General features: G+C 43.3%; 1 protein-coding gene across 1 annotated transcript in view; it reads left to right on the forward strand.

Annotated features, from left to right (window-relative positions):
* Window positions 1–19272, forward strand: part of LOC127001712 (uncharacterized) — a 101036-nt gene extending 81764 nt beyond the window's left edge. The window contains exons 9-12 of the mRNA XM_050866810.1: window positions 302–460; window positions 7000–7089; window positions 15008–15160; window positions 15405–19272. Coding sequence (XP_050722767.1) covers window positions 302–460; window positions 7000–7089; window positions 15008–15160; window positions 15405–16463 — 1461 coding nt within the window. The 3' untranslated portion in view covers window positions 16464–19272. The remainder of the gene's footprint in view (window positions 1–301; window positions 461–6999; window positions 7090–15007; window positions 15161–15404) is intronic.
* The last annotated feature ends 5728 nt before the right edge of the window (window positions 19273–25000 follow it).

The raw sequence follows: 25000 nt of genomic DNA on the forward strand, positions 1-25000 counted from the left end.
CTATCCCGCCCTCCCACCTACCATTCTTTTCACTCATTAAACCCGCTCCCCTTACCTTTCCTCCCTTCCCTTCACCAGACCCGCACCGTGCCCCTCACATACCCTTGCCAAACACACTCCAGTCCTACCCTTCACTTTTATAACACACCTTTTTCCATCCCACCCCCATCCCACACATCTTATCGTTTTTTGCTTTGTTTTTATAGCTGGGATTTTTGGAGGGTTTATTGCCCTTGAGCTGTTTCCTCTACAGTAAAATAAACACCCAGTCACCTTCCCTCCCCTCCTTCCCCTTCGTCAGGCCCGCTGGAGTCTACCCGTGACGCAGGAGGACTTGGTGGACATGAACTTCATCCGCTTCCCGACGGCGGAGAGGCGGCTCATCCAGACCACGGGAATGCGCAAGAAGGTGACAGTGAACGCAGGCTTCTCCAGGGCGGCCGAGGCGACGTCTGCTGAGGTGGGTGACATGAGGGTGCGGGTGGGTGAAGGGGGTGAAGGAGGGAAGGATAAGAAGAAGGGGCACGGATTGGGAAGCTGAGAAGGTGTGAGATGAGGATGAAAGAAGCGAAGGATTGAGATGAGGGAATGAGTGGTACAATGAGAGGACTGGTGAGGGTTAAGGCATAGGGAGAGGAGGCACGGGTTGGGTTGTTGAAAAGATGGAAGATGAGGAGAAAAGGAGAGAAAGAATGAGGTGAGGCAATGGTCGGTATAAAAACAACTAGTAAGGAGAGGAGGGAGGGAGGGAGGGACAGGAAGAAAGGACACGGGTTGGGGAGTTGAGAAGATGGGAGGCTTTAACTGTTTTTACCCACACCTACAAAATGGAAGGGAGAGAAGGAGGACGAGGAGGAGGGGAAAGATAGGGATTAAGAGAATATATCAGTGTTATTATGTAATTAGCAGGTTTTTTGTTGTTGTATCCCGCTTGCCTAATTTTTTCTTTCCTGTGTTGTGTCCTTTGTCATTAAATTCACATCTAAAGGAATGAGAAAGAAGAAAAAGCGAAACGGAAAGGACGAAGTGATGATGATGATGATGATGATGATGAGGGGGAGGAGGAGGAGGAGGAGGAGGAGGAAGGGAAGGAGGAGAAGGAGGAGGAGGATGAAGACAGATGGCAGGACTTACGACAACATCTGCTTAATCGTCGACTTTCTCCAATACATATTTTCTCTCTATTTTCATATATTTTTCCGGCGCGCCATTAACCTTCGGAAAACGGGAGGAGGCGGAGGAGGAGGAATGCAAAGTGAGAGCGAGGACGAGAGAAAAATGTCCGTTCAAGGTGTTATATTCCTCGTTTTTCTTCTTTTATCGCTCCTTTACTATTCTAATGGATGAGGAGGAGGAGCGGGGGAGAAGTAAAAAATGGCGGGGTAGGAGGAAAAGGAGGAAAATGAGAAGCATAAAAGAGAGGAAACAGGGAAACATGAAAAAAAGGCAACAGAAAAATTGTTAACTGATAACGAGACTGAGTACTTAAATCTATTAGTCACGCACTATGATGATCGGCAGAACAGGTTAAAACACTTCTTTGTACGTGACTGACCTATCACTTTACTCCTGACGCAAATAAGTGACATTCAATAAGATTTTTAAATGTTGCTCGTTTTCACATAAATGAGTTTTGCAGGAAGATTGTTCCATTTGCAGACGACTCAGTTTGAAAGTACTTCCTGCTGATTTTTAAACTGCAACGTCTCAATTGAAATGGTTCACCTTTTTTATTAGTTCTTTGATTAGTGTGGGACTCAAAAACCTTGGAGTGTTGAGCGTTACTGAACATATTTAGGTGCTTAGGACTGTCGAGCATCGCTTCATTTCCAATGGCCTTCAACTATGGTATCCTTTTAGAGTCACGACGCTGCACTTTCTCGAATAGTACGATTGTAAACAAGGAACCAGAACTGCACTGCGTATTCCAATCGAGGAGGAGGTGGAAGAGCAGAAGAGAAAGTAGAGTAAGGAAAACTTGAGGAAAAACGGAGAAAGAGAAACATTCTACTACTACTACTACTTCTACTACTACTATTACTACTACTACTACTACTACTACTACTACTACTACTACTGCTACTGTTGCTGCTACTACTACTACTACTACTACTACTATTACTACTACTACTACTGCTATTACTACTATCATCAGCACTATAAATCAGAGGTCAGCATTCTTTTCGCGCCGTTAGTTACCCCGCGTCGTCATACGGAGGCCAGCACACAGCCTAATGCTGGCGGCGGCGGCGGCGCTGATGGGGAGGGCAACGACGATGGATTGCCCGGACGGAAATTAAGTCATTACGAACGGCGGCAAGGCCAGAGTGATTACCGGACTAATGGACGACTGACCGGCGTGATAACTCAGCCCCAAAATGTTTAATAAATGAGGATGAAATTCCGCCATTTATGAACAGATTTCTGATCAGCATAATTTGGCAGGAAATAAGAACGGAAATAGTGTTACGATATTTTTGTTTTGTTTTATGTTTGTGGTTAGATTCAATTACTCTAGCTAAGTCATGCATTGTTATTATTGCAATTTGCGTTTCTATTGTTGTTCATAATGAGACTTAAATAGGTTTAGCGTTAACTGTTATGAATCACTGCATGATCTGTGTTGTCCTCTCTCTTTTTGTTTAATATTGCATGCCATTAAACATTTCTGCCCACCGCAGCTCAAATTAAAAAAAAAAAAAAATAACAAACTCTCCAATTGACTCACTATTTTTTGGAGCATATTGTTTTGTGATCGTCATTAGAAGATGATGATGATGATGATGATGATGATGAATGTGGCAGCTCGTTTGGGAAAGAAAGGCATGATTTATTGGCTCATTCTAAGCGTGATGGAGTACAATTGTGTTTATTCAGTGTTTTAATCTCATTTGAATGTCAATTAATCTGGCTCAGGGCTGACGTCCAACAAAACACAAACAACGTCATTGTTATTAATGGCGCCGCTGAGTGTGTTTAGATGTTCCCGATTGCCATGGCGCCAACGTGTGGAGCTGGACGCTGAGAAAATAAATCACAGGTGTGGCGCGTATTTCAATCTTTACAGCTTGTCATTGTTTTTGTACCTCTGTCAATTCGAGCTTGTCCTTTACTTTTTCCATTTGATTTGTCTCTATCCGATTTTGCACTAATGATTCAGCCTTCAAAACAAATTCCATATCACTCTAATTCGTTTCATCCTTGATCTCTACTTAAAGCCTATAATTCAAACTTGAGAGAATATTTAGTCTCATAAACATTAACTATTTCTGTTATTATCAAGGACTATAACTTTTCACCATTAGTCCGAAGCCTTCGAAAACATATTCTGCAGGAGTAAAGTAAATAGATACACAGGAAAACTATTTTTATTCTTTTCCATTGTTCCAACGCAGACTCGCCCAAAGGAAACTAAAGGACATTTAACATTTATGAACATTAAATTTTATAATCGACTTTACGTTATGATTCTCAGCGTCTGTAACACCACACGGGGCAGCCAAGGGTGGGGGTGGGGAGGGACAGGGCAAGTGGGGGTCTTTCTTTTCTCTCATTAATAAAATATAGTCTAAAATTTCTTAACTGGTTCAGCTCCGTAATATAAATTTTATATTCCCACACTTACACGCACATGCGCAGACACATCACATCTTTTGAATTTTAATAACCACTACAACCTCAAAGCAAGGTGTGTGTGTGTGTGTGTGTGTGTGTGTGTGTGTGTGTGTGTGTGTGTGTGTGTGTGTGTGTGTGTGTGTGTGTGTGTGTGTGTGTGAAAGATACTTAAACACACACACAAAAAAACAAAATCCACGGCATTTTCTTCTCCTTTTCCAAATTAAAACACCACCACCCCCACCACACCACTACCATCACCGCAAAAGCCACTACTGCCATTACCACCACCACCACCATTGCACGCATTCACTACCACTATACGAGCACAGGTATTTTACAGGCCTTTACCGAAGCACCGCTGATTGCAAGGTATCGGACAGAATTCCGGCTCGTCGTCATTACTGCACTATCGAAGTGCTTCCGATAGGTCAGACGGAAGGGGAGGGAAGAGGAGGAAAGAAACAGGAAAAGAGAGGAGAGGAGAGGAGTGGAAGAGAGAGAAGAGGAGAGGAGTGGAAGAGAGAGAAAAGGAGAGGAGAGGAAGAGAGAGAAGAGGAGAGGAGAGGAAGAGAGAGAAGAGGAGAGAAAGGGTGAAGAGAGGCGAGAAAAGAGAAGAGGAATAGCTGTAAACGGAGAAATAAAGAGTGGTCAAAGCTAAGAGTGGAAAACTAAAGCTGATGACAGAAGATAAAGAGTTCCGGGAAAGGTGAAGGTCAAAGACAGGAAAGGAAGACAAAGAAGGAAAAGAGAGGAGAGGAAAGACGAGGGAAGAAAAGAAAAATGGTTGTAAGAGGATAAAAAGGGATATTGCGATGCTAATATTGGAAAAGGAAAGCGGATGAGGCAAGATAAGGAGTGTTGGGAGATCTGAAGGTCAAGGGAAAACCATATTGGAGGATGCTGCGGGAGAGATGCGGTGGAAGAGAAGGAAGAAGAGGTGATAATATAACAAAAGAAAAGAGGAAAGGAGAGAAGCTGATAATGGAATGTTGGGAGATGTGAAGGTCAAGAACACGACCATTTTGGAAGATGATGCGGGATAGATGCAGTGGAAGAGAGAGAAGAGGAAAAACTGATCATAAAAAAGATGAAAAAAGTGAAGGAGAGGAGCTGATAATAGAAGAGAAGAGAGGTGTTGGGGGATGAAGGAAAAAGAGGAGAGGAAAACGGAAGAAGTGATATCATGGAAGGAGAGGTGAAAAAAGAGGATGAAAGCGGAGGAAAGGGAAAAGAAGAGAAGAGAAGAAAGGAGAATGGCAGAAACGAGATGATGGAGGAAGAGGAGAGAAAGGGAGGATGAAAACAGAAGAAAGGGAAGAGAAGAGAAGAGAAGAGAGGAGGAGGAAGCGACAGGTGATAAGAGGAAAGTGGCTGTTTTGATTGGAGTATTCAGGGAACGAAGCAATTTCTCTCTCTCTCTCTCTCTCTCTCTCTCTCTCTCTCTCTCTCTCTCATAAGTATTGCAATCTTCGTCATTGTGGTAATTTTCTCCACTTATTACTTTCTCATTAAACGTTTACTTCAAATTACTCTCTTCATCTCTATTTTTTTCCTATCCATCTACGTTATTTTTTTTTTGGGGGGGGTCTCCTTCCTACCTCAACGTTTCTTCTCTTGTCCGTTCCTCAATCTCTATTCTCAATCTCCGCTCCACTTTTTTCTCCTCTTTTTTTTTTCTTCATCTCCTACCTCGTTTCTTTACTTATTCCTTTTTTGATTGCTTTTTCCTTTCCTTCTTTCGTTTTTTTCCTTTTCCATCCTCCTCCCTCTTTCCTTCATTTCTCCTCCAACTATTTCTCTTATCTCCTTATCGATTTCTTCTTCCTTTCTTTCTATCGTTTTATCCTTTCCTATCCTCCTCCGTCTTTTCCTTCCTTTCTCCTCCAATCATTTCTCTTATCTCCTTATCGATTTCTTCTTTCTCTCCTTCTCTTGCCTTTTCTTTTCCCTTCTCTTCCGTTTTTTCCTTCCTTCTCCTTCCATTTCCTATCATTCATCTTTTCATCGATTTCTTCTTCCTTTCCTTTTATCGCTTTTTCCCTTCCCCTCTTCCTCCGTCCTTCTCCTTCTTCTCCCTTTAATAATCAGTTGGAAAATTGTCATCCTGAGCTCAAAGTAACAATTTTCTCAAGAGGAATTAGCCGAAGGTGAAGGAATTGGGGGTTTACAGGGAGAGGGCTGCAACCATTCGGCCTTCACCAATTATCCTCATTTTCGTCGATTATTCATTCCTTTGCCTGTTTCTCTCCTTCTTGTCTCCTTGATTTTTCTTTTTTTCCAATTTTTCTTTTTCTTGTTCTTGTTCATGCTCTTGTTATTGTTTTTCTTCATCTCCTTTCTTCTTTTTCTTTTTCATTTTCTTTTTCTTTTTGTTCTTGTTCTTTTTGTTCTTGTTCTTGTTCTTCTTGTTCTTGTTCTTGTTCTTGTTCTTGTTCTTCTTCTTCCTCTTCTTCTTCTTCTTCTCGTTTAACGTTCATTGTTATTTTTTTGGTTCCGTTTACGAAAAAAAAAATCAGGTGGTTGTATATTCATTATTTTTTTTTCTATATTTTATTACTTGCTTATTTTATGATATTTTTAGACCTGTTTCCCCACTTTCCTTGTGTTTGGGGTTCCGTCAGTGATTTAATTCTTCACTTCTTCGACCGTTTCCTGTCTTCATGTTTTCCTCCGCTCCATCTGTATTTTTTTTTGTTGTTATAGTTGATGCATTTTTCGTCTTAAATTTCTTCTTGTCTTACTGTCTTCATCCCCCTTTCCTCCTCTAGAATCTCTTTTATATGCCCTTTAATCCCCTACTCCACTTATCTTTCCTCTTTGATTCTCTTTTCTGATCTCTTTCTTTTCCTCCTATTTCTCTTTTGTTCTCTTTCACTTCACTCTCTTCCTAAATTTTCCTTCTCACGGTGTCGTGTTTGTTTTGTCCGACCCAACACATATCTATGACATTACCCTTCATTCCCTCCTTTCTTCCTTCCTTGCCTGCTTCCTTCCCTCCTTCCCTCCTTCCCTCCTTCCTTCCTTCGTTTTTTTCCCCTCCCAACACATATCTATGACATTACCCTTCCTTCCCTCCTTCCCTCCTTCCTTCCTTCGTTTTTTTCCCCTCCCAACACATATCTATGACATTACCCCTCCTTCCTTCCTTCCTTCCTTCCTTCCTTGCTTACTTCTCTCCTTATTTCCTTCCTTCCTTCCCTCTTTCCTTCCTTCGTTCCTTCGTTTCTTCTTTCTTTTCTCATTTCCATTCAAACATCCCTTTATTAGCCTTCTCCTCCTCCTTCTCCTCTTCCCTCCTCTAACCCCCTCTTTAATTTATCGCCGTTAACCTCCATTCATTGACCTTTGACCCCTGACCGTCACCTCCGTCCCTCCCGCCAGGTGCCGCTGTACTCGGGGTCGGGCCTCCTCTCCCTCGTCCTGGTGATGCCCGGGGAGCAAAAGAACTTCGTGGCCAATGGACTGACCAGGGTGAGTATTCGTGTGTGTCTGTGTGTGTGTGTGTGTGTGTGTGTGTGTGTGTGTGTGTGTGTGTGTGTGTGTGTGTGTGTGTTACCTTTAGACACACACACACACACACACACGCGCGCGACCCCTACCCGTAATGTGTAAATTAAAGCGCGAAAATTTTTCCTTGGTACACGCACATCCTTATTTTAATACACGGGGCCTGGTGGTCATTATTCATCTGTGCACAGGTGTCGCTCGCACTAAGCCAAGGGAGAATTATTGTTATTATTATTTTTATTATTATTATTATTATTATTATTATTATTATTATTATTATTATTATTATTATTTGTGGTCGAAGTAGTAGTAGTAGTAGTAGTAGTAGTAGTGGTGGTAGTAGTGGTAGTAGAAGTAGTAGTAGTAGTAGTAGTAATAGTAACGTTAGGGAAAGTAAATTACCGAGAGAGAGAGAGAGAGAGAGAGAGAGAGAGAGAGAGAGAGAGAGAGAGATAGAGAGACACAGACCCCATGGTCCAGACTTGGTGGTCTGTCCTTAAACCTAAGTGATTTTACATTAATCAGAAGACTCCAAAACGTTGCACTTCTACTCTAGTTGATATTAAGTTGAAGGAAGTGACGGTCGAGCTTGTTTTTGAAGGAGTCAATCGTGTTACACTGGACCACTGATGGTGGAAGCTTATTCCATTCTCGCACTACAACGTTGGTAAAGAAAAATTTGATCCAGTCTGAATTTACTTGTCTACATCTGAGTTTTACGCCATTGTTCCTCGTGCGCAGACTGTCATCGATCATAAACAATGTTGATCTGTCTACATTCGTGAAACCATTAAGTATTTTAAAACATTCGATCAGTTTTCCTCGGAGGCGACGTTTCTCAAGAGAGAACATGTTAAGGGTAGAAAGCCTTTCTTCGTAGGATTTGTTGCGCAAGGAAGGGATCATTTTCGTTGCCCGACGCTGAACACCTTCTAATTTAGCAATATCCTTTGCATGGTGGGGGGACCAAAACTGTACCGCATATTCCAAGTGGGGTCTGACTAAACTGTTGTAGAGCGGGAGTATTACATCTTTATTCTTGAATACAAAGTTTCTTTTAATGAAGCTCAACATTCTGTTCGCTTTATTTGCTGCATCGATGCATTGCTGTGAGAATTTGAGGTTTGACGCGATTTTGAGAGATTTTGAGAGAGAGAGAGAGAGAGAGAGAGAGAGAGAGAGAGAGAGAGAGAGAGAGAGAGAGAGAGAGAGAGAGAGAGAGAGAGAGAGAGAGAGAGAGAGAGAGAAATTGATTATGAGCGAGCCCAGTCAATTAGCCCACCACACGCACATAATCATTCACATACATGACCAAGCGACTCAAAAGAGGGAAATAAAAAAAAAATCAACTAAAGAAACAAAATCCGAAGATAAAAATATATACCTGAAAATAGACGACAAAAAAATAGCCGTTAAAAAAAAAAGAAGAAAATAATTACGCACGGACCTCCCCTCCCGATCCCCTTTACTCCCTAAAAAAAAAAAAAAAAAAAAAAAAAAAAAAAATAGCCACCCATTTATTTTTTTCGTTTTCTGTGGATACAACAAAAAAATACGGAAAAGGCCATTAGCGCTGAGTGCCTGGCGTTGGTATTTTGTGAGGATCATTTCTTTTATCTATTTACGCACTTTTTTTTTTCTTTTTCTTTTTCTTTCATCGGATATGTAGGGCAACTTCACCCTTAATCAGACATCATTACTTTCGTCCATTTTCCATTCCTCTCAGTCTTTCTCTCTTCCGCTTCCGTGATATTCTTTCCCCCTTTCTTTTTTTTCCTTTAATCGGCTACGTATCATTCCCTTTATCAGTCATCACCATTTTCGTCCCTTTTCCATTCCTTTCCATCTTTCTTTCTTCCGTTTCCGTGATATTCTTTCATCTTTTCTATTTTTTCTTTAATCGGCTACGCATCACTCCTTTTATCAGACATCACCATTTCATCTATATTCCATTCCTTTCCGTCTTTATCGCTTCCGTTTCATTAATTTTCTTTTTCTGTTCTGTAGGCGACGAAGAGAACGCAAGCAAACCCATAATTATCTTTCATTTAAGTTCCCCCCCAAAATTAAAGTAAACATCGAGTCTTCGTAACCTTATGAGGAGCGTGTCTTGAGGCTGAAGGAGAAAGCTCACGGTTTGGGGGCGAACGAAATTCGAAAGATAGAAGAGAAGGATGAAAGTGAGGGGAGAGCAATGCGAGAGATTAGTGAAGCAGATGATGAGAAAAAGGGGTTGAGTGGGTGGGTGGTAAGGGCACGTGGATGAGAGGGAGGTTGAGTGGAGAGGTCGTGTGTGATAGGGGAGGGAGGATGGGTGGGGTGGGATGGGGAAGGAGGCTTGATGTTGAGGGTGACGGTGGATGATAGGGGGAGGAGGTGGGCTGTGTAGTGAAGGGGATGGTGAAAGGAAGGTGAGGTTGTATGGAAAGGAGTAGGGAAGTTGGTGGTGAGGTTGTGTAGTTCCAGTAGGACATGGGAGAGAGATTGGTAAGGTTATGTGTGATGGGGAAGGACGGCTGGGTGGTGATGATGTGCAGGTGCTCTGAAGACCTATACAGTTAATCCTCAGAGGCGTGTTGCAGAAATTGGGTGCTGGAAAGTCAGGTGTATGTATTTCAGACTATTCCGAGGGTTGATGAAGTCTGAACCAATCAATCGTTCACTTCTGCATTGATTTTCTTGTGAACCCTTTATTGGCACATTCGATTCTTTTCAGTTCTATTCGTCATACTTCTTTCGCTTAAGTGTTCGGACAGAGAGAAGGTTCTGGTTAATTTTTCTTTACATAAATCCACTTAATTTTCTTACCCCGATATTCCCCTCTTTCCTTTTTCTCATATGTTTCTGTTGAAAATTCTTTAAAAAGTACTTATTCCTGTGATTTATTGTGTTGATTCAAGTCTTGTCTATTCTGGTCCACTTCTGTACACACAAATCCTGCATAATTTCAAAAAATCCAATATTCCCTTTTCTCATTCTTTCTCTCAAAGGTTCCTGTCCAAAATTCTTTACAAATACTTTTCCCGGTGATTTTCTGTGTAGATTCTAGTCTCGGCTACTTTTTTCCGCTGGTCTGGCCTCTATAGAAACTTTTCCAGTACAGATTCTTTCCCAATCTTCTCTTTTGTGGGTTCTTGGCTCTTTTTTCATTAGGGGAGCTTTTTTGACCTACCCAGTTTCCAATTCATACATTACGTCTCCCCAGTTGACCACCTGCACGACGGGTGTGTGTGTGGGGAGGGGGGGGTTAAGGTCACGGCAGGATGGGAAGGAGGAGAGAGTTTGGAAAGTGAGGAGTGGGTGGGTGGCGTTGAAATGAAAAGGGGGTCTGGGGAAATGGTGAATGTATATAGGAAAACCATATAAGGAAAGGAGAAGAGGGAGAAGGGAGTGGAAAGGAGAGTGAAAAGAGATGGTAACATAAACGAAGAGAATAAAAGAGTAAAGATATAATAAGAATGTAAGGAGTCTGCAAGAGGCCGGTTGGCGTATACAAGGCAGCTTCTGTAATCTTAACAATAGACTTAAAGAAGATATGACAAGAGATAAAAGAAAATAACACGAAAGGGCAATAGAGGAGAGGAGAAAGAAGAAAACGACAGGGAAGAGCAGAAAAACAAACAAAACAGACCAAAACAAGGGAAGGAAAGATGAAAGAATGGGAGGAGAGAGGAAATGATTTTTTGACGAGGTATGGAAGAGAAAGAGTAAATAGCGGGATGTCTGAACTGAAGGAGAACGAGGAGGAGGAGGAAGAGGACCATAAAGTGAGGGAAAAAGATGAGGCGCAAAAGAAAGAGGAAGAAAAAGAAGATGAGCCCAGACACTAGAGCTTCTCATACTAGTCACGTTTGTCCTCTCTGGCTCTTAGTGAGGGCAGGATGGCCGGGGGAGGGCGCGGTGCTGGGGGTAAAGGGGAAGGAAGGGGGAAGGGAGGGGGTGCGTAGGGGGGGGGTGAGGCAACCATAGAAGGGCAAGTATTTCATATATTCGGTGGTCGGTGGGAGGGGAGACTTCAGGGAGGCTTAGGACAAGGCTTTGGGGAGGAAATTTTGCTGTATGAAGGAAAGTTATAAGATATTGGGGCAGCTGGGGGTGGGTGGGAGTGGGGGTTAGGGTGGAAGGGGGGGTAAGGGTCCTAAGGGAGAGGACTGGTTCACGGTGAAAAGGGGGAGGGGGAGGAGTGGCTACGGGCGAGGGTAATGCCTAAGAGGGTTACGTAAAGGTGAGAAGTAAGGGAATTAGGAGGTGAAGGGGGAGGTGAGGGGACAAGAATGGGGATGAAGGGGAGGACATTCGAGTAGCACGAAGTAACGTATACGAGAATCATTCCTTAAACCCAAAAAATCCTCACAGTCTATTGATCCTCCTATTCTTTTCTACTTTTGCTAATAATTTCTAGTCTCAATTCACTCCCTACTATCTATCTATTAAAAAGGGGAATATCGAGACGCCTCTTCCACTACATAGGCTACATACTCTTGTTCTGGCTTCCATTACCCGTCTAGAAGCAGCAACTTAACAGACGTGTATTCTTGGGTATCCTTTTTCATCTCCACCATAAAAAAATAAGTCAGGTAAAATACAAGAGAAAAGCAAGGAAAGACGAGTGGAGGGTAGGGCGGGGAGGAGAGGGGAGGAGAGAGGAAGGAGAAAAAGGGTGGGTCCGGAAGAGGCGGAGATAAGCAAGGGGATATAAAGAAGACGAGGTAGAGGGTCAGGATGGGGACGTCAGGAAATGAAGGAGGAAGGTGAGGGAGAGCGAGTGGGAGAGGGAGGGAGGGAGGGAGGGAGGGTACCTATTGAAGGGCAGGGACATAAGGAGAGAGAAAAAACGGTGAGGGGAATATGGGGAGGGGAAGCTGGAAAGGGAGCGAGCAGGAGAGAGACGCTGTGTGTGGAGAAGAGGGTTTGGAGGAGGCGTAGACTGGTGAGGAAATGAGATAAGGAGATGAGAGGAGGGAGCGGAAACAGGAAGGAAAAGGAGGAGGAGGAGGAGGAGGAGATGGAAAATGAGGAGAAAGAGAAAAGAAGGTGGTCAACTTTTTTTTATGTTAGCAGGAAGAAGAAAAAAAGACCATTGGAAAGATGAAGATAAGGATGAAAATAATATAGAAAAAATAGGGAAAAGGAAGGAAGAATGGGAAGAAAAGGAGGAGGAGGGAGAGGAGATGGAAGATGAGGGGAAAGAGAAATGAAGGCGGTGATCTTTCTCTGGCAGGAGGAGGAGGAGAAGGAGAAAGAAGAGCAATGGAAGGATGACGATGCTAATGAAAATAAGGATACGAAAAAGAAAAGAAAAGAAAAAGGAAGGAGAGGAGGGGAAGGAGGAGATGGGTGATGAGAAAGAGGAAGGCAGGTGGTGAGTCGTCATGTTAGAAGGAGAATGAAAAGAGGCAGTGGAAAAATGAGGATGAAAATAAAGATAGGGGAAAAAGGTGGAAAAAAAGGGAAGAAGAGGAAGAGAAGGAAGAGATGAAAGATGAGAAGAAAGAGGATAGGGAGGTGGTGAGCTGTCATGTTTGGAGAAGGAAGAAGATCAGTGGAAGGATGAAGATAAGGATGAAACTAGGGATAGGGAAAAAAGAGAAGAAAAGTAGGAAAGAAAAGGAGGAGGGAGAGATAGAAGATGAGGAGAAAGGAGATGGTGAGGAGGTGGCAGAAGGAACAGGAAGAAGAGCAGTGGGAGGATGGAGATGAAAATAAAGATAGGGAAAAAAAGATGAAAATAACGAGAAGAGAAAAAGAGAAGGAGATGAGGGAAAAGGAAGTGGTGAGGAGGTGGCAGAAGGAGAAGGAAAAAAAAAGCAGTGGAAGGATGGAGACTAGGATGAAAATATAGACGACAAAATAGGAGAAAAAAAAAAAATAGCCGCCACTCATGCATGAAGGAATGAGAAAGTGACGGGGAGGGGTGCTGCAGACGGGGTGGGGTGGAGGTGGGGGTTGGGGGGGGAAGGGTAATGAGGAAGAGGAAGTAATATTGCCAGGATTTCATGGGCGTGTGACAAGGACTCCGTTATGAAGACGTGAGACGCTTCCTGGACGCCGTGTGACGCATATGTAACGCCGTGTAGGTAACGCTTCTGTGATGCTGTCTGATACCTTCTCATTTTGTGTTATTAAGTCCTGCTCACCAATTAGCACGCTCGTCGTTTCAGTTTAAAGTCACATTAAGAAAAAAAAAATCCAGAATATTTGTCTAAAAATTAACTACTGCAAAAATCAACAATCTTCATTTTGATAACTTATTTTTTCTTCAACTTCCATATCAAGAAAAAAAAGAAAATTGAGCAGACGTTCAGACAACTGTATACAACTTATACTGCAAAATAACTAAACATCTCATTTTGACAACAGTTATATTTTTCTCACCTCCATATCAAGAAAAGAAAAGAAAACTGAGCAAAGTTCAAACTCGAAATGCTTCTACTGTAGGTCAAATTAAACATCTTCATTTTGGCATCAGCTATTTTTTCTTCCTCAGCTGAACTGGGTCCCGATGAGTACTAATTAGAATAGTATGTACGAATTGGCGAAGAGGCTCTACATAATACTAAGGCATAGTGCGTGCAAATTGACGAGGAGACTCAACATAATCCTTAGGGGGTAGTGCGTACAAATTGGCGAAGACTCTACATAATCCTTAAGCGTAATGCGTAGAAATTGGCAGGGAGACCTTACAATATACAAAGTCCTTAGGGGTAATGCGTATGAATTAGAGAGAAGGTTCTACATAATCCTTAAGGGTAGTGCCTACAAACTGGCGCATCTCTGCATCTTTGAAAAAACAGCAACACGAGGAGCACCGATGCGTGTTCAACTTGCTAATCCCGAGAAACGTATGAATATGTGCATGATTATTTTTACCGCGTCGCTCTTCTCAGTATCGCTCGGTGAAGATCAAACGCAACAGGGCTTCATTTACACGCTCTACCAGTAATAGATCAACGTTGATACCAATGATGCAACGCGGCGCAGAAAACAACCTAGGAAAGTATGAACAGAAGAAGAGAAAGCAAATAAATGACGCCCGTTATCCTGGATCTACTGCTAATGAAACTCTGTGAATAAAGCGTATAAGAAATTATTATTCCAGAGGGTTGTGTGGGGAGGCAGAGGAGACGTGTGTAATTATAATACAGATGATGCCATTATAAATTTATACAAAAATATAATATTAATAAGGTAGGAAAATGGAATGAACGCACGCACGCATGCACATACACACACACACTCACACACACACACACACACACACACACACATACACACACACACACACACACACATCGAACTTACGCATTCAGTATATTTCTGCAAAGAACATGAAGCAGAGAGTTGCCCATAAAAGTAATGAGAAAGTAAAAAAGCAAACATGACCAATTGACTCCTCAACAAAAAGAAGAAGAAAAAAATGAAGAAAACAACTACAACGAAAAGCAAAGTAACTCCATCACTAACTTCTCCCCCTTCCCCTCCCCACACCCTTCTTCCCTTCCACACCTCGCCCTCTCCCTCTACCTTCAATTCTTCTTTTCTTCTTCGTTCTCCCTCTTTTCTTCCCACTCTTCGACCTCCTGTTCTCTCTTTCTCGCCTTCACCTTCCCCTCTTCACCTCTTTCCATCTTTTACCCCCCTCTCTTCATCCTCCCGTTCTCTCTCTTTGTTTACCTTTCCCTTTTCACTCTTCTCCTTCTGTTCCTCCCTGTCTTTACCCCTGCTGCCCTTCTCTGTCTCTCTTCACCTTCCTACCTCTCTCTCCCTGTACATCTCACACTTCACTCCCATTCCTACCACCATCCCTACCTTCCTTCCCTCCCGCCCCTGACCCCTCCACCTCCCGTGCCTCATACTCCCGTCTTTCTCTCGCCCTGACCAGCTGGAGGCGTCCCTGAACTCGGCCAAGTGGAGTCAGCTGCTTCGCTCAATGCTGCCCAACACCGTCAACCTCAAGATGCCGCTCTTCAGGCACCGCGCCTTCCATAACTTCTCCGGCATCCTCAGCGACATAGGCCTCGAGCAGCTCTTCCAGGTTCGTTGGCGTGAGGTGTAGTGTTTGGAGGGGTAATGCTGGAGGGTGTGTTGTGTTGTGTGGTGTGGTGTTGAGTTGTGGAATGGCTGTTTTCTCACTTCTATATTACCCTAGACTCTTCAATAACACATTCATTCTTTGCCTCTTTAAAACAAATGTAAAACAATGACATAAAAACGCTGGTCTGTATATATTCTTCTCTCCACCAATACCACAATGTCTTATCCTTCTCTCGTCCACGCAGAAGAACGAGGCGGACTTCTCAGGGATCAACCACATCAAGAACCTTCACCTGAGCGACGTGGTGCAGCTGACGGAGTTCCAGTCGTGCCAGATCGAAGACTTGCGCTCGGCTTCAGCTAAAGCAGTGAACGGGCTACGAAAGAGACGAAGACGACGCTCTCCACATATCGACAACGCAGCAAACAGTAAAGTTGCTGCCCACGCCCTCCACCCCCCTACCTACATCTACGGCTTTCCAATGAGGGAGTACCGAAGGGAAAGGATCACGCGCATGGAGTCAGGGCAGAGGCGCGGTGCTGGCGTAGGAGTAAGAGGAAGTGGTGGTGGTGATAAGGATATATTAAAGAGGAAGAAAACGTCGACGCAGCCAGCTATGAGTACGAGGAATATTGACGGTGGGATTCATGAGGCGGAAACCCACGAGTCAGCGGCCCTCAGATCCTCCACGGACGAGTTATTAAGGCCAGAAGGGTCATCACCACAAGAGGCCGCCACCTCCCGCCTGGCCAAGCCTACCACCGACGCCCTCCCCCACGCCGCGGCTCTCTCCATGGACGGCGATATGAAGACACGAAACGAAGACAACGGAGAAGACAATGAAGGCGAGAACAGTGAGGAAGAGATGGAGGAGGGGGAGAATGTGAAGGGAGCGGTAGGGGAGGAGGGCGAGGACGAGGACTACTACTATTACAACAGCTACAACGACTACAACGACGACTACAACTATGACTATCGGGAAGGCATGTACGACTATGATTCTGAAGGACACGAAGAATATGTAGCAGGAGGGAGCTCTGCGACATTCACTCTTAACGATGAGGAGGAGGAGGAGGCTGGGGAGGGACTAGAGTGGGAGGAGGAGGCTGGGGAGGGACTCGAGTGGGAGGACGAGGACCGGGTGGACAGAATGGGGGCGGCGGCGGAGGGTCCAGGGGCACACTACCGCCAAAGTGATGTGGGGACGCTGGCCTTCGATCGTGCCTTCCTCTACGCCGTCAGACACAACCCAACGGGCCTCCTGCTCTACCTGGGACGCTACCTCAACCCGCAGGTAAACTAGAGGGAAAAACACGCACAAACACACAAACACACAAACATACCCAACAACCATGTACTTTCACCAACATTCCTTATCAACCTCAGAGTCTTAAAATGTTCTTGACCTGCTGAAGGAGAGCAAGAAACGAGTCCATGACACCATAACAGTACTTTATCATATACTTTTTCTACCTTACCCTTCTTCCTTTAAATACATTTTCAGTGAATCTTCGTCCTCCGCTACATCGGCTCGCAGGCAAATTAGAATAAAAAACACCTAATCTTCACAGCCTAGAAGCATTATAATTTTACTTCGCCTAATTACCTACTGCGAACCCTTGGAATATATAGGCGACACTTCCACGCTATGAAAATTTAAGCAACTAAAAGCCCGTCATTAACGTCCCAAGCGCTTCATTACTCATTTCTTTTCAGCGGATCCTTGCTAATTTACCTCCCAGGGACGAAAACATTAACCTTTACTTTAGTCCCCCTCCTAAAAAGAGTTCATGCTCTACACGCTCCGAAACTCGCCCATTTGTAAACCTTAGAACCGCATCTTTACCCGTCCGCAGAACCACAATCGTTACCCTCTACAACCCTTTCCAAGAACCTCTTTCCTCGACTCCCACCGCACAAAACGCCAAAGCAAAGGGATTATAAGGTCATGTTTCCATTCTCAAAGGTTATTCGTCTTTTCTTCTCCTCCTCCTCCTCCTCCTTTATCCTCTTATCCTTCTCCTGCTTTTCCTCCTAATCCTCTTTCACGTCCTCCTGCTCTTTCTCCACTTTATCCTCCTTAAAAATTCTTCCCTACTCACGTTTAAGATGTTGACGCTCTTAGCCCCGAGCTGCACAAACAAAAGAGAGAGAGAGAGAGAGAGAGAGAGAGAGAGAGAGAGAGAGAGAGAGAGAGAGAGAGAGAGAGAGAGAGAGAGAGAGAGAGAGAGAGAGAGAGAGAGAGAGAGAGAGAGAGAGAGAGAGAGAGAGAGAGAGAGAGAGAGAGAGAGAGAGAGAGAGAGAGAGAGAGAGTGTGTGTGTGTGTGTGTGTGTGTGTGTGTGTGTGTGTGTGTGTGTGTGTGTGTGTTTCAGGGAAGACAAAATTTGCTTCTCCAGTGTTCTCATTTACTTCAATGTGTCTCATCTTCTTTTTTTCCTTCTCCTCCTCCTCCTCCTCCTACACCTTTCCCTCCTTTTCCTAATTCTCCTCTTCCCTCTCCCCAAGCCCTCTCGAGTGTTTTGTCACAAGGGAATTTAAAGTTTCTTCCACTTAAGTGCGGAAGAGTGAGCGAGCGAGTGACCCAGAACCGAAGTAAGAGGCGAGGACCAACAAACAACCCACGTCAAACTCACCCACTTTTCATATCATTCAACCCACCCGCGCACCCACACACTATGCCCACTTACAGACTAAACCCGCCCATCCACGAAGCCCACGCATCCACTTAAACCCCTTAATTGCTCTCTTGCTCCACCCTCTTATATTCCTGCCCCCGATCCCGTGACCAACCTACATAATTCTCCCAGTAACCCTCTTTCCTTCCTCTCGTCCTCGTCGGGGCACAACAAAGGAGATACAATAAAAGTAATACGTTGTGAATTGTTGTGTGTTTTAAGATACTTATTACCTCTACTCGTCTGTCCTTCCATTTCTATAATATTCTACATTCTCTCGTCCTCTTTTCTCCTTCTGTCTCATCGGTTTCACTTTCATTTTCTCTTTCTCGGCGTCCCAGGTGTGCGGGGGCTGCTGATCAGGTACTCTTCGCTCCGGACTCCTCCCTTTCTGCCTGTTTCGTCTCTTATAATAATAGCAATAATAAAAAAGGGTATTTAGAGGGCCAGGCAGCCTTAGTGTTAGTGCTAGGCTGAAGGTTATGCATCATGGTTGTACGTTAGTTAAGGATATGAGCTATTTATTGATTCTTCTATTATTTATTATTACTGCCATTCTTTATTAGCGGTGGAGCTGTTCCCTTTGCATATACCTATTTATTTACATTTTAAAACGCTAGTGTCTGTGTTACGTCTATGGCTTTGTTCTTATTGTTATGTTGCTGATTTTCACGTTTCTTTGTTGTCTTGTTTATTGCTCTGTTTGAGTTTGCACAATTGTTGCTACGTTATTATCATCCGTTGTTATATTATCTATTTTTCTTGCGTTATACGTTATTTTATTACCTATTACACTATTTTACGTATATGTTTAAGTATTACATTTAATTCATTACTTTTCTAGTTGCTGTATTATCCAAGTATTATGTATCTGTAGGTACAAGATGTATGTAATGACGAACCATGTTTTGCTATTTTATCCAATCACTGTTTATATTGTTGTATTGCCGAATGTTATTGTTTTTTGTTTCGTTATATTTACTTCCTACGTATTGTTACCGATACGTGTCACGGTAATGTTACCTATTTATACAGTAATCATTTATTCCCAGACTGATTGCTTTGCAGTTTTTCCATGTGCGTCGTACCTTTGTCGGCTATTTATTCATTCCTTCACCTCATTGTTCTCGTGTAAGTCCATGATATGTTGTAGTTTTACCTGTACCTGACGTGACTGTTGAAAGCTTACACACACACCTGTATGAAGCCTCTAAAGGTATATAAGTTTGGGGCAAGGAGGGGTGAGGGGTGTGAGGGCAGGTGTTGAGGTAGCCACACCCTTAGGCCACTGTCCCTTACCCTCCACCACTTACCTTCCACCCTTATCCTCTATCCTTATCAATTTATCACCTCTCCCCGCCCCCTCCTCTTTACCCTCAAGAGAGCACACGCGCCAACACTGTCCAATAAAAAAAATAAAATTATCCGTACATTCACTTGAAGTTATCTTTTTTTTTATTTGTTTCGTGTCCTTGGGGAACACTGAGGTGAGTTTCGACAGGGGCAGTTCGTAGCTAATATCGATCTCAAAAAGGCCTTTGACTCAGTGCATCGTGAGGCACTCTGGGATATGCTGCGAATCAGTGGGATTCCTACAAGGATTATTGACCTGATTCTGTTTCTTCCCTGCTAATTCAGGAGTGAGGCAGCGGTGCGACCTTGCTCAATCACTTTTCAAGACTTGCATGGACTGGGTGTTAGGCAAAGTTGTTGATCAAAGTCGTTGCAGAGCATTTGTTGGCGACATCAAGGTCACTGATCTCGTTTTTGGTGATTATGCTGTACTTCTTGGGGAATCACTGGAGGTCCTGGTGTTGGCTCTCGAAGTGCTGCATGAGGAGGCGAAGCCTCTGGGACCGAAGGTCTCCTGGGCCAAGTCGAGGTCCAATCGTTTGGAGGCTTGCTGGATGACACAGCTCAGTCTGTCCATGCATTTGGTGAGGACGTCGAAGTCACTAAAAGGTTCACATACCATGGTTGTGTAGTGCATACGAATGGTGGGTATTACTAGGAAGTCAAGCGACGGATTGGCCTGGCCTGTGACCTATGACCTGACTGTGTTATGGACTCGCTCAATACAAGTATATGGCGTTGTCGATAACTATGCAGACGGACAAAGATTCGAATCGCTTGTGCTCCTTGTCTTACTGAATGGTTGTGAGACAGGACACTGAGTACTGACTTGGAGAGGCGTATCGATTAATTTGGTACCAAGTCCCTTCGCAGGATCATGGGGTTATCGCTGGAATGACTTCCTGTCAAACCATCGACTACTCCGGCCAGCTGCCTGCTTAGTCCGTGAATGCCAATTCCGACTATATGGGCACGTGGCGCGCCTCCCGGACGTCGATCCTGGTCACAGGGTTGTTTCTGTATACTCACTGCTGGGTGAACAAGGGACATTCGTATCCACCCTTCCAAATAATCGAACCCGGGACCTCGTGGTTGTAAGGCGATTGCACTAACCGCTACACTACAGAGCTCACTGTGTGTGTGTGTGTGTGTGTGTGTGTGTGTGTGTGTGTGTGTGTGTGTGTGTGTGTGTGTGTTTGTGTGTGTTGCTTAATGGCTGCAACTGACCTGATACTGCAACAATATAGTCTCATTAATGTCAGTGTTGTTTGGGGCGGCTGCACACGTTCAGGGAGGAACATGATGGTGGTGGGCGGGGGTAGGGGGGATAATGAAAGGGATGAGGATGAAGATGATGGTAAGGAGTGATGTATTAGCGCCCTTATTCAATTGTCAATATAACAATAACGACAACTACAACAACATACACAGCAACAATAACAACAAAAACAACAATACACACAACAAAAACAATAACAACAACAACAACAGCAACGACGACGACAACGACGACGACGACAACAACAACAATGCCAACTACAATAACTACTACTACTGTTACTACTACTACTACTAGTACTGTTGCAACTACTCATACTACCACCACTACTACTACAACTACTACTACTACCACCACTACTACTACTACCACCACTACTACTACAACTACTACTACTACTACTACTACTACTACTTCTACTACTACTGCTACTTCTACTGCTGCTGGTGATGATGCTACTACTTATCTTGCATTAGAGAAGGCAGTTCACGAACAAAGACAAAAGAAGAACCAATAAAGCCAGCAAACGCAGCTCCTACAAATAGTGGACAGTTAAGGCTTCCGAAGGAGAGGTTTTGTCTTTAAACTCTACTCTTCAAAGTGTTTAAATCGTTGGCAGGGAGACAACAGACAAAGTATGGTAAATGCGAAAGGGATGAAAGAAAGAAGATGGTTGTTATCTTTTGCAGTAAGTGATTTATATAGTATAAGGAGGAGCTATAGTAAAACGACGTATGAAGCGGGGCCGCGGGAACTGTCTCCCTAGCTGTAAAAAAAAAAAAAAAAAAAAAAAACTTTATACTGGAGCCGTCACATGCCGTAATATCGGTTATTATTAATCTTACTCATTACATATCATGAGTATTCCATAGATACAGCTATCTCTTGTAATTATAACATCAAATACAACGAGCCAAAACATTTGGTGATGCATTACTTGCGATTCCCAGACCTACATACAAAACTACTAACAACTCGTTCACAGAGTTGTTGAGAGATGTGTGGAACGTCAACTTGTTCGAACGCTCTACCTAGTATTGGCTGTGGCTTGCCCCACCACCTGCTCATGGACTATCAGCCATGGCTGTACTTCTGTTTCTTTTCTTCTCATCATACTTCCTTAAAATTTCATACTACTAAATGTATCAACTAAGATAACAAGATATATTACTTACCTTGCTTATGTTTCCCCCGAGTAGAATATTCCATCTCTTGCAGCTACAGGATCAAGGTACTCGATCGCTCGATCCTTACTTAGGAGCCAAAATGACCTTGCGTCAACGAAATATATAAAACGTCATAGTTTTTCCAAGTTAATTATGAATAATTATCATCATCACCGTAGGTAGATGTATATGATAAATGCGCATTAACATAAAAAAGCGATACCTGGCAAGTTTTGAGTATCGATGCCAGGTGTCACAATAAGCAATATGCATGCCAAATAACATGAAAAAAACACTTAAAACGTATTTTCAAGGCTATTGGTGCATCAGCAACGAATAAGTATTACGTTCCAAGTATTTCATGAAGCATTACATCGAAGACAACCGCTTAGCAACGAAGAAAAAATTGCAACCTTTACAGTCACCATGTATTTCGGATTACAGTATTTTAGCAATATTTCATTCCATCATGATAAAATACTATTTAGATAATATGAAGGGTATTCGTGTCTCAGCACACAGTCAATATTGCATTCAAAATGTTAAGAAAGCCTCAGTCAAGAAATTCAAGCCATCGCATGCAAAATGTGTGTCACATATAACAGTCGGACCTGTATTCTCGGTTACAGTTATTTCCTGTTGGTGTTTACGGGAAAAGTACTGTAAAAACAACAGATTTTTTTTACAGTGTACGGGGTTTGATTTGAAAGGGTATAAGCAACGGAAGCACTGAAGTCATCCTTAAGCTTTAGTTATACCTCACCAACATTATTGGGTTCAATTCCGGTCTATTTACTCTAAAATGAACATCAAAGACGATAAAAATGATTCACGGGTTGAGTATAATGATATACTTAAGAATATAAATTTGCAATCTCTAGAATGGCAAAGGGTGCGAGGAGACGTGATCGAAGATTATAAATGGATGAAGGGTCGTAATAAGAGTGATATCAATAAGGTTTTTGTTGTAAGAGAGCCGGGTAGGAGAAGTAGCAATTCCTTTTAGTTAGATAAGTTCAAATTCAACAAGGACAGGACACCAAGAGATCTGCTTAAGTTGGATACATCCAAATTCAACAAGGATATAGAAGTAGCAATGGGTTTAAATTAGATGCATTATTTAAAAAAGGACAGGACATGTAGCAATGGGATTAAGTTGGATACATTCAAAATCAACAAATTTTAGGTAAGAATTGGTATGCCAATAGAGGTGGATGATTCGAACAGGCTTTGCAGTTGTTATCATTGCCAATATGATAGATACCTTCGTTATAAGGTGAAATAAGTTCATGGATAGTGAGGTTAGGTGCGATTAGATTTACTGGATCTGGCTTGTATTAGCCTACCAGCCTCTTGCAGACTCCTTGTTGTCAAGTTCTTATGTTCTTATGAGATGTGTACTCCATGCGAGGGTGGAGTAGGCCCCGTAAATGGGTACAATTTTCGACGGGAAATATGATATAGACGATTCTACTAATATTATTATAATTACACTATTATTGCTGTTACTTTTCACCTCTTGGTGTTAAATAAATTATCACGTATTTCGAGAAGACAGAACAGTTTTTAGGTTTATGCTGTACACATAGTATCAGAGTATGGTCACACATTTCTTTGTCAGTGACAGTAAACGTATGTTGCAATTGTCATATTTGGATTTATAATAGAATTAACTAGCTTCACTAGTGAAATGCCAACACGTGCCCAACTCAAAGGAAGGCCAAGCAGGTAGGGTCAGCAATAGCTTCTGACCTACTCCTCAGTCAAATGAAGTTTAATAAGCACAAAATGTCTACTAGTAAACTTGTCTGTTTTCTAGAGTGCAGTGTCATTTTTAATATGGCGATTTATTTCAAAGTCATCCACTTTCATTGCTCCGTGAACAATACAAAAAGGCGCCATATTCACAGAATACACACTCTAGCGGTTTCCCACTGAGTGAGTGAGGAGCTCAGGTCACGAGACTGGTGGACGTGTGACTAACTTCTCTTCCAGTCCCAGACCCTCAGTTCCTCTAACTCGTGACGTCATGTGCAGACGGAGACAAATTTAGATTCCCCCCCCCCCCCCCAGCCCCCTGGTGAATATACCTCTCTTTTCCTTGGTAGCTGCTTCGTTTCTCTCACCGTGCGTAGGTAAGGTGACGACAGGTGCCGGGCAGCTACATCGCAACGCACTACTTTGCAGTGCCTACAATACATGCTGCCTACCCGTACCTTACGTGTTTGTCATATTAATAATTACCTGCAAAGATAATTTTGAGACAAATGAGTAAAGAATTTTAAAGGTAATAATTGATACATATATATAAAAAAAAACGTAAACACCTATTGATTATCCTATATTTTTCTCTGGTTTATATTTTTACGTGATTCTGCGGCAGAACAATTTTCCTCTATATCGTTAGTCTAATATACTTGTTTGTTTCTGGCCAAGGTCGCTGCTACTGTACATCTTACAAGGAGGGAGAACACCAGTGAAATGACAGTTGTGTGACAGGTGCAACAAAGGCCAGGTATATAGGAACACAGGTAAGTTGAAAGGTGAAACATGTGAGGCTGGCAGGAAGTGAAAGTGGTAAGGGGAGTGGACGGGAGAGGGAGGATGGGGGGAGAGGGGAAGGGACAAAAGAGGAATGCATGAGAGGAGAGAAGACAGGAGTGGGAGGAGGAGAGGTCAGAGGGAAATGAATATATGAAAGAGGAAGGGATGAGAGGGAAGGGGATGAAAGGGGAAGGCGAAGGTGAGAGGGGAAGAAATATGTGAACGAGAGAGGAATGAAAAAGAAGAGTGTGGAAGGAGGAAGAGGAAGGCCGTGAGTGAGAGGAGCAAGATGATGTACAGGAGGAAGGGAGGAGAGGGGAGGAGACGAAAAGGGAAAGAGAAGGTGAATGGGGAAGGAATACGTGAAAGAGGAATGGATGAGAGGGAATGATATGAGAGGAGGAGGAGGAGGAGGAGGTATGGAAAAGTAAGAAGAGTAGGAATACGTAAAGGAGGAAGGAATGAGAATGAGGAGACGAGAAAGGGAAGAGAAGAAGGTGAGAGGCGAAGCAATGTGAAAAGGAGGAAGAAAGAATGAAAGGGAAGGATATGAGAGGGGAAAGAAGAGAAGGCGAGAAAAGTAGGAATATGTGAAAGTGAAAGAGGAATGAGAAGAAAGAATGAGAGAGGGGTGAGGGGGAGGAAGAGGGGGGGGGGGATGTGAGGGGAAGGGACGCGAGGAGAAGGGAGGGAGGGAGGGGGAGGGGAGAGAAGGGAACGGACATGAGAAACACGAGATATGCATCGAGGGACTGCAGGAAGGAGAAATCTCTCTCTCTCTCTCTCTCTCTCTCTCTCTCTCTCCTAGCACCAGAGAGTAAA

The sequence above is a fragment of the Eriocheir sinensis genome, chromosome 21 (assembly GCF_024679095.1).
Source record: "Eriocheir sinensis breed Jianghai 21 chromosome 21, ASM2467909v1, whole genome shotgun sequence".
Taxonomy (NCBI): domain Eukaryota; kingdom Metazoa; phylum Arthropoda; class Malacostraca; order Decapoda; family Varunidae; genus Eriocheir; species Eriocheir sinensis.